This window comes from Poeciliopsis prolifica, unplaced genomic scaffold, assembly GCF_027474105.1.
Source record: "Poeciliopsis prolifica strain line A6 unplaced genomic scaffold, Auburn_PproV2 SCAFFOLD050, whole genome shotgun sequence".
NCBI classification, from domain to species: Eukaryota; Metazoa; Chordata; class Actinopteri; order Cyprinodontiformes; family Poeciliidae; genus Poeciliopsis; species Poeciliopsis prolifica.
This window is the reverse complement of record NW_026562425.1, coordinates 469,701-485,454: the sequence shown is the minus strand read 5'-3', so window position 1 is coordinate 485,454 and position 15,754 is coordinate 469,701. Positions and strand designations below refer to the sequence as shown.

Below are 15,754 nucleotides of genomic sequence, written 5' to 3'. Positions count from 1 at the left end.
TGCAGACTGACTGATCCTTCAAACAGAAAAGCAGATTATCACACTTATCACATGGCAAATGTCTTGTTATAAGTTAAATAATCTGCTGTATTGCAGGGTAAATACATATTTAGATGCAAAAATTTGATGAAATGTAAATACTTCTCTTCTGGCAAAGCAGCTGCTTTTATTTAACATATTTATTTGAATGAATCTGAGTGAACAATTCAATCACACAAAAAAAAACATGTTTGTGTGATTGGGGGAGGTCAATTGTGACAAAAGGTCACAATTGACCTTATGTTTTTTTTAATCCTCTTTTTAACTTGGGTGAAACAGATACAACACAAGAGACAGAGTTTAACAGCAGCAACAACTTTCTGAGTTTGCTTCTGCAACAGGAAACAATTGCAAAGTGACTTAAAAAAGGAAACTGGGGGTAGATCTGTAGATCTGATGTCTGCCTGAACCAAAGGAAGCAGAAAAACTGAAAAAACTTTGATCAAGTGGCAACATATTCATTTTAAAGCCTGTTGGCTGCTTTTTGTTTTGTTTTATCTACTAGATCAACAACCATCAAAAAAACAGGAAGTAAAAAAAAAAAAAAAAAACTTGTGTCAACGCGGTTTCTTTCAGCGATTAGTCAGATCCAAAAAAAGAAAAAACAGAAACTTTCAGTTTCTGTTTGAGTTCAGAACCAAAATCTGAGTTGTAACGACACCCAAACTTACAACCAATTCATAATTTATCCTTAAAATGTATTTTTTTTAAATGTCTTGTGTGTTTTAAATGTATTCCTGCCCAAGCACAGTGTTCCTACAGTTCTCCAGATGTTTTAGATCTTTTTAAGCAAATTTTTCTTATATCTGGCTTTAAATAAGAAAAAAGTGGGGATAGGTAAATAGATACCACTTTGAGACAACAATAAAGGTAATAAGTATTGATAATACAAAGATTTTTATATGCCTTTACATTTAAAAACCTCTGACAATCTTTTCTGAGTTAACATGAGGCGAGTCATCAGGTCGAAAAGTTTGCATCACTTTAAAGAGATAGGAAGTCTCTTAAGAGTTTTGCCATTTCCTGCTCAAACAGCAGAACTGCTTCAACCTGTGGAGCCGCTCAGAGGAAAAGGTAAGAGGATCGGTTGGTTTATTCTGCAACATTTGAAAATGCAAAGTTTTACAGAGAAATCTCAAAGAACAACCTAAACCACCAAATTTAAGGATAAAACCAGACTAAGAACTGAACTAGAGACAGATGAGATGTTGAGCCAAATCTATTTAATTGTTTTTGGGGTTTTTTTCTTCAAGTAAAATTCTCTTCTACAAGAATTATATAGATAAACAAGATTACTCTTGTGCCTAAGTGATTCATTTCATTAATTTTTAAAAAGCATTATATATTGTTTAATTAAAAATATTTGCATTATTCACTCGCGAGTGGCTAATTTTGCTTAACTTAGATAAAAATGTTTTTTTTAATCCTCTTTTTAACTTGGGTGAAAAAGATACAACATAAGAGACAGTATGATAAATTTAAAAAATAATGAATAAATGCCACACGACTGAGTATTAAAAGCCTCTGTTTTCAGCTTTGTCACAGTGGGACAATTTTAAATAAAACATTCAAATTAATGATTTGTGAAGGATTTTTAATTTAGAAGGTGCTTCTTTTGATGATCAATAGAGACTGCTTTCAGTTTAATTTACTGTATATTTTGAGGTGGATCTTTAAAAATAAACCATCAGTTAAATTTCTAAAAGCAGTGATTTCTAGCTGAAAGTTAAGAATGTGACTACTGTTCTTCTAAATACGGTGCATTTTGTTCAAATTCAGATTTACAGTTAATCAACAGAACTGAAAAACTGATTTTTGTCGTAATTCTTCACAGCTCAAGTTTTACTTCTGCATTTCTTTTCCACACAGAGGCAAAGTGAATCGACTCACTTCTGCTGGTGAACTACTTCTCCTTCACGTAAATCTCTGAATCTTTCTCTTCCAGCCAAGATGGCCGACCAAAGAGAGCAGCTCATACCTAAACCGTCTTCGCCTCCACCGTATTCCTACCACGACCAGTCGCCTCCAGCTTACTCTGCGGCGCCGGCCGGGTACGGTCCGCGCCAGACCGAGGCCGTCGTCACCGGATACGAGTCTTTTCAAGACATAAACCCAGAAATCGCATCGGACACAACTCCCTTTGTGTCGTCGTCGTTTGAGGATGAAACCGTGAGGAGAGGGTTTGCTAGAAAGGTTTGTGTCCACTCAGATGTCCAATTATTACACTACAAAAACACAAACATTTACCAACTTTTTTGGGTCTACTTTTCATATATTAGCACATTTGAAATAAACAAAACTTCTTACAAGTAACTTTTCAGAAGATATAAGTCAGTAACTCCTTAATATTGATTTTTAAAAAGTACTAGTTACATTGGCAGATGTAAATTAATCTAATAGTGACAGTTAGCAACGTTTTTTTAGGCCAAAAATAGATTTCTGCCATTTATATGCCTTAAAATATTTCTCTATTATTCTGAGATATGTGAGAACAATTTTTCTCTTTCCAGAGAAAATAAATCCTTTTAGAAACCACAGGATTAACCAATCATCTTGAGTTTCAGGTTGCTTTATTTACCAAAGTCATGGGGGGAACTAAATATTTCAGCTGTTCCCCTCCATAACATGGGAACTGATTAATTTACCAGCAAATTTTTAACTGTTTATACAAATATGTACAATTGGAAACTTGCTCTTTAATTGTTAAAGTTTCCTGGGTGAAACCAAATATTTCAGTTTTCTGAAATGATCTGTTTGCCCTCCATAACACAGGAACTTTTTACTTTTTAAAAACAAATTCTTAATTGTATTCATCCTTCTCAACATAAACAACACATCCTACAGATTTGGAAACATTTGCATATATTTTTTAATGTTATGTTTTAGAAATTTCTCATTTCTTACTTACAAATGGTTGACGGATGTTGCTTGTGCGACAGATTTACGGGTGTACCAGAAACGCAACACAAAGGTTCCGGCTCTGGTGCGTCAGAAAAAGTTGCGTTAAAATCTATGTAGTTAATAAATCGCAATTAACGCAGCAAAGTATCTTACTTTCTGCTGCAGGTGTTTAGCATCCTGACGCTCCAGCTGCTGTTCACCTTTAGCGTCGTCTGCGTGTTCACCTTCTCCAGCGTCGTGAAAAAGGCCGTGCAGAACAACTTGTGGGCCTACCTCAGCTCCTTCATCGTCTTCATTGTGGTGGCCTTCACCCTCAGCTGCTGCAGGTCTTTCAGCCGGCGTCACCCCTGGAACCTTGTGGGGCTGGTGGGCATCTTTCTCTCAAAGCAAACTAAATACATAAATAGGTCAGACAGTAAAGCTGCAAACCAAAGACAACAAGCAAAGTGTGTTGTAAAGTGATTTTTCTCGCTGCAGGTTATCGTCACCCTCAGTCTGTCTTACATGGTGGGGACCGTCGCCTCCTTCCACAACACCACCGCTGTCGTCATCACCATGGCAGCGACGCTGGTCATCTCTGTTGCCATCATCGTCTTCGCATCACAGGTTGGGGGTGCTTTTTCATTCGAAAATGTCCTAAATAAGGAAAATTTAAATATCCGTACAAACAGAAATAATGTTCTTGAAAAATGTGCCATTCCTTCTCAGCAACAACGTATCACGATGAGTTTGATTCGTTTTTATTTGATCCTCCCCGGACTAAGAAGGTCCGGGAGGATCAGCTGGGGGAGGTTTGCAGTAAGATCATGTTTTACTCTTTTTCTCTGTCTTATATTTTATCCGTGGCCTTCTTTATGTGATCAAGAGTCAATCATTTTGAGTTTATTTTTAATTTGAATTTCAATCTTCCCACGACTGAGAAACAGGAGCTGAGAAACCTCCCTGCCTGGGGAGGTTTCCCTCTCAGCAACGACGTATTGCGATGAGTTTTGATTTGTTTTTTTTATCCTCCCCGGACCGAGAAGGAACCTCCCCGGCTGGGGATACACGTGGATCCATATTGTACATATCCATCCGACTGCTTTCTTTTTTTGCTCGACATGTTTAGTATGGATTAAAATATTGTGAAAGAAACCACAAGACGTACAACTACGACAGCCGTTGACTACTGCGCGCACTAAATTTCCCGCAGCACTGATTGGCCAAGCAATGTCACGTGATCCTATCCAGCAGGTGATGGCCAAGCGGAGCGTGTCATTACGACTTTACACAAGTATGTCTTTACCTCCACGGCAGAGGCTCCGCCAAACCCCTGAGACCGACCCTAACCCCTGGGGTTCGATGGAACCCGGGTTAAGAACCACTGGACTAAGCTTTGTGGGTGTCCTTCTGTTCTGTTTTCAGACTCGTTATGATTTCACTCTGTGTTACGGCGTCCTATTGGTCATGGCTGTAGACGTCGTCATGTTTGGGATCTTCTGCACCTTCTACTACTCCCATGTCGCCAGCATTATTTATGGATGTCTTGGAGCGCTGCTGTATTCTCTGGTAAGGCAGGGAAAAAATAACACCATGTGCCTGAAAATATATTCTACTCCTCCATAACCCAGAAGAATCCAGCAAGTGGTTTCTGGATGGTAAATCAACAACATACTTTGTCTTTTCCAACAGCCATTGTACAACACACACATACCAACCGTCTGTCACCATCTTCAACAACTCTGAAAAATCCAATTTAATGAGTTAAAACAACATTTAATTTCCTTTTGGGATAAATAAAGTATTTTTGAATTTGAATCTCTGCTTGGGTTGCAAGGTAACAGCTCTAGGTAATAGTTGGGAGGTTTCCCAAAAAAGTTGAATATACTCTGCCTAAAAAATGGCAGGGTGTTGTTTGTTTGTTTTTATTTCTTCGGCTGCTTTTAGAAACAGTAGAGACCAAAATGGAAGTATAAAATGCCCAAAGTATGATTTTTTCATAACTCTGTGAATTACAGTTATGGTTATTAGTAGGAGTGAAACTCTCACAAAACTCACAGCCACGAAAAAGGGAAATATTATTAATATCTCCAGTGACTCTAGGAATGCTGTTTGCATAAATAAGGGAAATGTTTTTATAATAAAGCTGCGGTTCTCTAATTTCTCACCCTGCTTAACTCTCTCCCTTCCTGGCTCAGTTCCTGCTGGTCGACTGTCAGCTGATGATGGGAAAGATGAGCTATCGGCTGAATCCGGAGGAATACGTCAACGCTGCTCTCACCATCTACCTGGACATAATCCTCATCTTCCTCTACCTGCTGGGGAGGAGGTGATACTGTGTAAAAAGCTACCTAAACTGAAATTATGAGCATTATAATGTATATAACTGAGGTGTACTTATTTACACCAAGAAATAAACATCACAATTGATTATTTTTTGTTGTTATTCTGTATTTTATTGCAACCATATTGTAAAGCAATTCTTTACGGCATTTGATTATGTGGGTTACAAAAAAACAAAGAATGGGAGGTAATAAACAGGATGATAAAGAAAAAAACATGAATTAAATATAGTGAAAAACATTTTTTTTCTTCATCTCAGTCAGCATTTGTCATAATACACCCACTGTTTAGCTCTACTGATTTAGAAGTAACTTTAAAAAAAACTCAGTCGACTGCAGAAGCGGAAATATGATCAAAAGTTTTACAATTTGAACCTTAACACCCAAACAGAGTTTTAATAATCAGATCTGTCATCTTTAAGGCTTATGATCATTTTTAGAGAAGAAAGGCTCCTGAGCCAAACGCTGCAATCATTTAAAGCCTTTGAATGATTTAAAGAGGCACTGATGGGCTTCCTTAGATAAAATCGGATGCAAAAACAAAACATCTCACCAATTATTTTTTGGTCTGTTTTCTAATGTAAATATTGTAGCACACTTGAAATAAGACAAAGCTAACTTATACTTTTTCAACAAAATATAGGAGCTGCTTCAGAGTCAATAATTACATATTTTTGATAATACTGCTACTTCCAAATTATTTCAATTATGACAAAAAAACATTTCCAGTGAAATAATCTGTAAGATGAACTATTTTTTCATCAATATTGAAGAATTATTGACTCTAAACAAGCTTTTAAATCTTGCTGGAAAGTTGCTTTGTTAGTTTTGTCTTAATTGAAGTGAACTAAAATGTTTGCAATAAAAAACTAAGCAAAAATACTTGGTAAGATTTAAAGTTTATGAAGTTTATTTCATTTAAATCTTTCTTATACTTCAACTGGAAGTCATTGCTTTCAAAATATCAGCTTGGGCCTCTGACCAATGGTTTGACCAATGGTTTGATCAGGAAATAATGTCACTACACATTTTCTTATAAAAATGTATGAGTGGTTGAAATATAATTTAATTCAAATTTTGGGAAAAAATGCTGCCACATTACTCTCCAAAAGGTTGACCTAGTAAATTTTTATGAGAACTTCTGAAATCTGCCTAGCAACAGGAGAGTCTTCAAATCACCGAACCCACAGTAAAACAGTAAGATTTCCCCAACAGGGCAGTGATCCAAACTGGCCCGGGTCGGACTGGTTTTCACCAGAGAGAGGAGTAGTTAAACTGGATCCGCAGCAGGTACCTCATGCGGGTCTGAGCCGGGTTGTAAACGATGAACTCGTTGTACAGCAGAGAGTAGCCACTGGGGTTAGAAACCCCCGTTTTAACGCCGGGACCCATCGGAACCGTCGCTCCGTTCCTGAGGGAGAAATAAGTACAAACAAGGAGTCAAAGGTCATTGGTTTAGACACGTTACATTTACGTTTTTATATTTTATAATAACTTTGTTTTTCCTACTTATTTGTATAGTAAAAAAATGAAGTTATCTTTGGACATATAGAGGAAAATATAGTCAGTGTGCAACTTAAATTACTACAGCTAGAAACTACAGATCAGGTTCTGACCTGAACCTTCAGAGCCACATAAAAACGGTTACAAAGTCGGCCTTCTATCACCTGAAGAACATTTCCAGGATTAGAAACTCATCCATGTGTTCATGTTTAGACACATTGATTACTGCAACAGTGTCTTCACAGCTCTGACTGAACTGATCCAAAATGCTGCTGCTGGAGTTCTGACTAAAACCAGGGAGTTAGAGCCCATCACCCAGTTCTGAAGTCCCTGCACTGGCTCCCTGTAGCTCAGAGCACAGACTTTAAAATACCATTAGTTTATGAATCACTGAACGGTTTATACCACAATACATCAAAGATCTGCTGGTGTTGTATCAACCTTCCAGACCTCTCAGGTCTTCTGGTTCTGGTTCTGCTTTGCATCTTCAAAATCAGATCCAAACACGGAGAAGCAGCATTCAGCTTCTATGCACCACAAATGTGGAATAAACTTCCAGAAAACTGCAAAACACCCGAAACACTGATTTACTTTTACATCAAGACTCGAGTTGCTTTTGAAACATAATAAATGAAACATTGACCAACATTCTTGATGTGAAATGAAAACCAGTAATGTTTCTCTCTGGTTTTGACAATTGTTGACCGTATGATGCTTTTTTTTGACTTGGTATTTTTCTGGTTTTATGGTGTAAAGCATTTTGAACTGCCTTGTTTCTGAAATGTGCTACACAGATAAAACTTGAAAAGTAATAGACTGTAAGTTTCTTTGCTTGACAGCAGATTTTAGGTAGAATGTGGAGATGTGACGAGACTAACAGCGTGACGGCGTTTTTTGGGTCGGGTCCGGTCAGACCGAGGCCCTTGGTGCTGTGTTTTCCTGCAGGCAGCTTATGGGCCTCATAGTCGGCATCCAGCAGCTCATTACTGTCCCCTAAAGCCACCTGCACACAAACATGTTGATACATGACAGAGCTGGGTGTAAAGTGATGTAAGGCTCAACAAATAAACATTAAAACCATTTTGGAGAACAAATCTTCTGAAAACACGTTTTTCTCACCTCACTCAGCAGCAGCAAACCAACATGGTGGCTCTGGTTGGCAAACAGTAGTTGGCACTTTTTGACGACATGTCTGCGAAGTAAATACCTTTACCAAACTGAAAGAGAAAGACCAGAAGGTCAAGTTACTTTTATTTTTTATAATAAATTTAAAGATGTAAAGCATCTTTATGTCTTCCAGAGCGGTGGAGAAAACCTAGATCTATTTAAAATATAATAATTTTATTAGTTTTGCAATTCTTTCCTGATACTGTTTTATTTCAGTGAACTAATCATATGCATTGAATTCAACAGAAAATGTGATTTTCCCTTTTCTATTCTATATTCTTCTGACCTCTTTGTGCTTTTTTGTGTTTTTTATTCAAGCTAAAACCTTACCTAAGTTTGGTTTTAAACACAGGATTGAAGGTTGAAATTCCCCTAAAGAGTCTCTTATTTATAGTAAAATACAATTTTAAAGCGTAAATATGAGAAAATATGTATTTTGCGGTTGCCAGAATTTTACCGTATTTATATGGTAAAACAGCTGCCGTTTTTTCACCATAAATAAGAGACATTTATTTTCTTTCTATAGTTTGGCACCCACTGGAAAAAATGTTCAAACTTTTCAAATGCAAATAAGTTCAAGTGAAAGTAAATAACATGCTATATAATTTATGCATCAGAAAAATCAGAAAAATATTGTTTCAAAACAAGGAAAAAAGCTCAAGATGAATGCATTTGTGTGTGAAAGCCTCTCCTTCGTACCATGTAGCCAGTGACGGGGGCCTCGGGCGGCGCCACTCGGAGCCCCTTACTGAGGATCCCGACCCAGTTAGACAGACGGGAGCCGTGCCACAGCAGAGTCCTGGTGCAAACAGAACCACACACATGAACACAGGGATGGCAAAACCCAACATGTGCACTGCAAGAACACAAAACCTAACAACTATACACTGGAAATAAGATTAAACCAACTTCAGCAAGATTTAGGAGCTTGTTTTAAGTAAATAATTGATGAAAAAGTTCTACTTCCATTTACAGATTATTTCACTTGTAACATGGGAAAAATGTCTTGTTATAAAAAGTGAGAATAGAACTAGAACTTTCTCAGCAATAGTAAGGAATTATTGATTTCACTTTTAAGTTAGTTTTGTCTTACTTCAACTGTGCTTGAAACTAAATAAATAAACTTGTTAATATTTTGTGTTTTGCAGACTGGTTCTGGCTCGACCCACCTGTTGTGTAAATGAGACAGGAAGTTGTCGCTCTCGCGCCGCCCCGGTCCACTGAGAAGACGTCCAGAACCTTCATGGTGTAATCGGAGTGAGTGGGAGCGTGAGTGGATTGCAGGTACTGTTCAATCACCTAAAGACAGGAGGACAGAAATTAAATCCATTTGATCAGTAAATCAAAGATTTAAGTTTTGGAAAATGTAGATTTTTTTTTACCATTGTTTGCGCGCTTAAGGTGGCCATCTTATTGACAGGCAAGTTTTATAGCTTTTGTTTATTTGGACTTTTAATTTAGGTCATCTCTACGATGAAGTATTAGGGCCAGGATTAAGCATATCAATACTTTTATTATTATGATATTTATTAATAATATTGTTGTTTTTTTTACCATATTCAAATAATGTATTAACAATAGCATAATAAATCTCTCAAATAAAGATAAATTTTGCTTAAAACAGGCCACACTGAAGTACAACATAAGGACTGGAAGGTATTTTAAATATCCAAAATAAAATACAACAAAGTAATAAATAAAAAGGAAATAAAAATCAAACACAACCAAAACAATAAATAAAATGCATTATCAAGCTGATGGTTGAATTACCTAAATAACATTAAAAACAATTCATTTTTTTGCTGCTAATTCCATAATTTAGCAACAAAAAGGGGTTTCGAATTGCAAAATGTTGCTTATTTTCTTAATATACGGCTTCGCTTAAAATATGGTTAATTTATTACAGATCCTAAATTAATTTGATTAAATTTGAATCAAGTCCCACCACTAATAATATTATATAAATATAATTGACTGTCATAAGCTGTGCAGTAAGTCAATCACCTTCTATTACAGCAGCGTTAGCTCCCCCTGCTGGCCACAAAGGGAATATACATAGCATGTTTAGATAATGAGAAGAAAGTTTACTACAAAGTAATAAATTCAAGTTATCTTTAAACTAGTCAACGGGTAAAATAAATATTTGATGGCTTATTTATTTACTGGATTTTAACTCTTTTTATTTGATCATTTCAGGGTAATTAATGAACTTAACCAACCTTGAACTCATGGCTGCTCTGGTCCAAAGGCTCCAGTTGGCACTGCAGGGCGTGATACTGTCTGTCCAAAGGATGCTCGTCACTGTCTGCATTGGACTCGGCCATTTTCACTGCAATCTGGATGTCACTCAGTGCCTCAAAAAAAATATTAGACAAAATGATTAGGGGTGCACCAATCCACTTTCTTCATTTCTGATACCGACATCTGAGGATTATTGTGGGCCGATTCCGATCCGATACAGAAAATCTGAGCTGAATTGACTTAAAATGTGACTTTTTTAAATAACACAGATATAAATGTACTGAATTATACATTTATTTGATAACTCTGGACCAGAACAGCTCATTTGAATACAGCAATAGCTTCACAAGCTTGGTCAAACACAGAAAACAACCCAACAAGACAAGCAAAGCACTGCAAAAACACTAAATCTTAAGTATAGTTGGTCTAGTTTCTAGTGAAAATATCTTGGAACAATTAAAATACAACAAAAATAACTTACAAGTAACTTTTCTTTAAGTGATAAGAGTTTGCTTCAAGTTCATAATTCCTTAATATTTTTTTAAAGTACTGGTTCCACTGGCAGATTATTTCACCTACAACGTGGGAAAGATATCGTAAATAATCTGAAATAATTTGTTCAGTCAATGTAACGAGAAGAATAAAAGCAAGAGTGAAAAAAATATTAGATAAAATGAAACTGACAAAAACAACAGGTTGACTATTTTAATCAAACATGTAAATAATAAACTGCAACAAATCTGAAATATTTTACCTCCAACAGAGCAATTTTTTCCTTCAGTTCTCCTTCTGTGCGAATCACTGGAGGTGTTTTTAACCTGGAAATTTAATTTCTTTTAATTTCCACCAAAACAGACAAATGTTTTTCTTTGCAGCGTTATTTCGTGCTTCTTACCCAAAGTCATGCGGGATGCGGGTGTAAAACTGGTTGCAGGCTTCCAGCAGCTCCTTATTGCTTCCCTTTTTCTTCAAGCATGACTCGATTCTCTTCAGGGCTTCGTATCCTGCACGGATCTGCTCCGAGGTCAGCTTTCCTGCAGGTGGAAACGCAAACGGTGTTTAACAATCCATTCCAGTGTACTTCAAGATTGAGTTATTTTTTTTTTTCCCCTAAGAGTGGCGGACCAAGAGGAGCTTTTCTGGTGTCGAACTTCATCTCCAGCACACACTCCTCCATGGCTTTGAGGTCACAGATGAGTTCGAGGAGCGACTGGAGCTTCGCGTCCAGCTTGGACGGCTGCTTCCTGGGGCGGCGTCGACGGTGGTGATGTTCTCCTCCTGGGACAAAACAAAAGGTTGTTTTACATATTTCAGACTGGATTTGTTCATACATCATCAGATTTAACGATGAAGTTCCCAGACTTCTTAAAGATTTGACATTTTGTTCTACTCAAATTTCCAAAATTAACAGGCTTTTGCATTTAATTTACAATAAGAAATTTGGCAGATATTTTAATATTTCAAACTTAAAAATATCAAAGCTGGAATAAAATAATAGTAAAGACATAAGAAATAAACATAAGGATGAAAGAAATGACATAAAGGACATAAGAAATTATAATATAGAAGGAAAAAAGTACTGGTTCCACTGGCATACTATTTCACTTATGATAAAATATCTGCTAGTGAAAGTAGTAATTTTATTTATTAATATTAATGAATTATTTACTTAAAACAAGCTCCTATTTCTTGCTGAAAAGATACTTGTAAGTTAGTTTTGCTTTATTTCAAGTGTACTAAGATATTTCCACTAGAAACTGAAGCAAAAATACTTTTTTGTGAGAAGGAAGAAAGAACAAAAGTGAGGAACAAAGGATTATGGAAATAAAAAGAAGGGAAAAGAAATTAAAGAAAACACAAAACTGGAAAGACCTCGGGAATAATAAAACATTTAGAAAGTAGGATAAAGAATAAACTTTTGACTTTCCAGATATTTTTTTAAAAACTTTCAATAAAACTCTGTGAAGGTGTAGATGCTGATATGCAGCCTGCTCACTGTGGACTGTGTGAACCGGTAGAACGTCTGACCTCCAAACGCACCTTCTCGTTAGCGGCGTAGTCCATGAACACCAGGTCATATTTTCCGGCTACTTTCTCAAAACTTTCCTGTGATCCCACTCGTTCTTTGTCTTGTCCAAGAACCTGCAGCAACATTTCAAAGAGTCACTCAAAGCAGCGTTTCCCAAAGCTTCTGGGAAACTTTTAATCAGACAATCTCACTTTTCTTGAAGATGTCTTTGGCTTTCAGCAGATCAGCCCCGCAGAGTGTGAGGCTGTTCTGACCCACTTTACCCACTGTGAAAACACAAGAGATGAAGAAATGTATCCCGTCAGCCCTGCTGGTCAACAGTAGAACTGGAACAAGTGATTAGTAAAATATCACTTTATCCAATATTTTCATTCATTTATTTTTGAAAAAAATAGAAAAAAATGAGAAAACAGAATATTTAGCTTACCTCTACTTTTTTGTTTTACAAGAACACGTGAACATTTACTTAATCCTATCCCTTATCTCAATTTCATTCATTAAATTACTTATTCACTCAATAATTCTTGCTGTTTTCTGGTAATTTTGATGATTAATCAGATAAAAAGAGTGCAAATTTTTAATTTAACCACTTACGGCTTTTTTATGCAATATTTGAAATGCTTTAAAGGATTAAAATAAGCAATAAAGTAATTACTTTAATATAAAACAAACATATAATTGCCTAAAACAACAGCATTCCTTAATAACACTTTCTCATTTGTAGAAAAGGATACATTTGCAGCTAAGAAATACTATCTACAAATATTTTAATAATTTGTTTTTATTAGTAAATGGACAGCAAAAGGTGATTAACAGGAGATTTTTTTTGCATATTTTGAATCAGGTCAAGCTAAAAATGCCACTTTTTAGCAAATAGTTCTGGGTAAGACATATTTACAGACAAAGAATGTTTTTAATCTTAAATGCAAAATGTATTTGTCCTTTGTACAGTTTTGGTTTAATTGCAGCTCTGACTGTGTTGTTCTTCCAGCAAATTGACATTTTTAGAGTTTCTATACTCCTGTTTACGATTAATCAATTACTAAATCAGCTCATAACTATTTCAATAATTAATCACAATTAATCTGATTAATCGTTTCAGTCCTGGTGAAGAGCCGACTCACCTCGGCCCCATCTCATCCACACGCTGTAAGCCTTGGCGCCGTCGTCCTCCAGCAGCTGGATCAGATAATATTTATTGTTGTTGAACTGCAGGTTTGTCTGACAGGCAACACAGAAAATAACAAATTAATGCAAGTAATACTACAAACTTTAATGAATTTAAAAAATTTAATGAGAATCAAAGGGTTTAAAGAATTCAAATAGTGGTCTAGAACTATTTCTGTATGAAAAATATTATGTGGGATTTGTGTTAAGATACAGACAAATTTGATGTAGTTTTTTATTTTTTACTTGGTCTGATCTGCAGACTGATTATGATTAACTTATTTTATGATGTAAAATACATAAAACATAGTCCTTCAGAAAATTAAGGCATTAAAATAACTTATTCATTCATAGGTTTCTTTTTAATACGAAAAAAAAATGGTGTTATCAAGATTCCTTTACTTTGGTGCATTTAATGACCAGGAGAAAAAAACTGATTTTTCAGTATTTGACTTCCAAACAAACAATCAAAAGAAGATTACAGAAAAATTGATGGATTATCATTTCTGGTTGATTGATTGGTGCATCTCTTAAAACACAACAAAAAAAAACAAACAACAAAACAAAATAGGGCATTTTTTAAAAAGCTGCGGGTTGAAGCAGAAGTAAATTGTTTTTTAGTATTTTACCTGGTTCAGCATCACATCGTAAACATCATTTCCTTCACTGTAAACATGAGCCTGAAAGGGAAACATGAAGAATGTTTAAAAATATAAAAATCTGCAAATTCTTAAATAGTTTTTAGGAAAAAAAATTGCTTTGCATGTTTGCATTTTTATTTGAACTTCTCCTCTGGAAGTGGCAGATGTGTGAGTGTCTCAAACAGGACATTTATTAATATTTTGAATTGAGAAAAAGAAAAAAAGAACAGTAACAACAACAACACAAAACTTACCCAGCACTGATACAGAAAACAAAACAGTTAGCAAGTACAGAAATTACAGCAATTACTTGAAAAAATAACAAATTTACATCTAAACTTGAAAATATGCATCATTCCCTTTCAATTTAGAGACAATCCAGAACCGGAATTGTGACTAATCGTGTAGGATAAAGTTGTATTTATTCTATACGATCCTATATAATTCTTTTTTCTTTTGAAAAAAGAATTTCAAATATTTTGAGTTTAAACGTGTTATTTTTATTGACACGTTTCTCTGACTTCAGAAGAATCTGTGGCACATTTTTGAACCTGCAGGTGTGAAACCACAGCCAGAGGTTTAACATCTGGTTTGTACACAGGAAACGCACCTTTCCCAGTTTAGCTTTACACTCGGAGTCCAGTGGAGCTTTGCCCTTCATCACCACCGTTCGCACAACCTCTGGGCAGAAAAGACAGACACATTCCTGATGATCATTTTTCAGCTCTAGTTTCATAGTTAAAGCTCTGACTTTTTATACTTTACCTTCAGTTTTTATTTCCTCTTTAGGCATTTCTTTGGTTTTAGCTGCACTCTTGCTCTGTCCTCTTCTCCTCTTCTGCCGGCTGCTCCGCTGTCTCCTCCTCTCTTTGACTTGAACTGAATCTCCATTTTCAGCTGCCACGTCACCGGCTTCATTTAAACTCTCTAAATTCAAGAAGATAAACAAAGATATAAATTCAACATACCTACCTACACTTTACATAATGTAAATTTCTTTTTCTACTTTCAGAATTACCTTTAACAGGTAGGGATTCAAAAGGAATAATTTGGGAGTTGGAAAGCACATTACAGTCGTATGCTAATATTTTTATTTTATGCTCTACATGTCTGAACATACAACAAACTAATTATCATCTTAATTATAAACTTTTAATACAAATATTAACAATAAAGCTGCAAACGCTCGTTTGCACAAGATGAAGTCAATAGTTCTGACAAAGACTGCAGTGAAAGTGAATTTACTGCAGTCATTTAAAGTGAATTTATTCATGTAAAATAATTATTTATGTCTAATTACACAACAGCATCAACTATTGAACAAAACTAAAGTAAAAGAAAAAGGGTACTTACCTGCTTTTACTATCTGAGAGCGAATCTTTCTCTTGTACTTTGTCGTAGGATTAATCTGGACCATTTTCTTCAGATCCACTTCATATTTCTTCCCTGCACCAAGAGTCAGAGTGACCGACGTCTTTCCTGATGAGGAAGCTGAATCCAGCATGGAGCCCGCTTCGTCTGGGTAGGGTTCCCACTGCCCATCATCTCCTCTCCACTGCCACACTGAGCACAAACAAGAGTCAGGATAGGTGGTGGAGTTTATCTCAGTTTATTTACTGATTTATAATTAAGGCATTCAGCAAAACTCCAAACACAATTAATTTAAATAGAAATTAATATTTCACATTATAGTCTAAGGCTGATTCTACATATCACCCTGAAATTATGTCATCAATGTAAATCAG

At 35.8% G+C, this 15,754-nt stretch overlaps 2 protein-coding genes across 2 annotated transcripts; one reads left to right on the top strand and one right to left on the bottom strand.

Moving 5' to 3' along the window:
* Positions 1-1,078: 1,078 nt before the first annotated feature.
* On the top strand, positions 1,079-5,252 carry LOC129377965 (protein lifeguard 1-like). Its single transcript, XM_055058188.1, has 6 exons — positions 1,079-1,113; positions 1,985-2,232; positions 3,106-3,306; positions 3,418-3,546; positions 4,345-4,488; positions 5,118-5,252. The coding sequence occupies exons 2-6, from the start codon at positions 1,990-1,992 to the stop codon at positions 5,250-5,252; spliced, it is 852 nt and encodes a 283-aa protein (XP_054914163.1). The 5' UTR covers positions 1,079-1,113; positions 1,985-1,989.
* A 246-nt stretch (positions 5,253-5,498) lies between these two features.
* On the bottom strand, positions 5,499-15,528 carry LOC129377971 (poly [ADP-ribose] polymerase 2-like). The gene is given in 19 exon segments (XM_055058193.1): positions 5,499-6,672; positions 7,643-7,767; positions 7,884-7,927; positions 7,930-7,981; positions 8,631-8,730; positions 9,101-9,141; positions 9,144-9,230; positions 10,151-10,285; positions 10,927-10,990; positions 11,068-11,206; positions 11,298-11,447; positions 12,209-12,277; positions 12,280-12,316; positions 12,394-12,467; positions 13,326-13,422; positions 13,998-14,048; positions 14,620-14,690; positions 14,775-14,936; positions 15,363-15,528. Coding segments are annotated over 19 exon segments (1,809 nt in total). The 5' UTR covers positions 15,514-15,528; the 3' UTR covers positions 5,499-6,512.
* Between the last annotated feature and the right edge of the window lie 226 nt (positions 15,529-15,754).

Bases quoted from the DNA above. Each gene is read 5' to 3' on its own strand.
- LOC129377965 (XM_055058188.1), top strand. From the start codon at position 1,990: ATGGCCGACCAAAGAGAGCAGCTCATACCTAAACCGTCTTCGCCTCCA. The intron at 2,233-3,105 runs GTTTGTGTCCAC...TTTCTGCTGCAG, and splicing joins GGAGAGGGTTTGCTAGAAAG to GTGTTTAGCATCCTGACGCT. The intron at 3,547-4,344 runs GTTGGGGGTGCT...TTCTGTTTTCAG, and splicing joins TCATCGTCTTCGCATCACAG to ACTCGTTATGATTTCACTCT.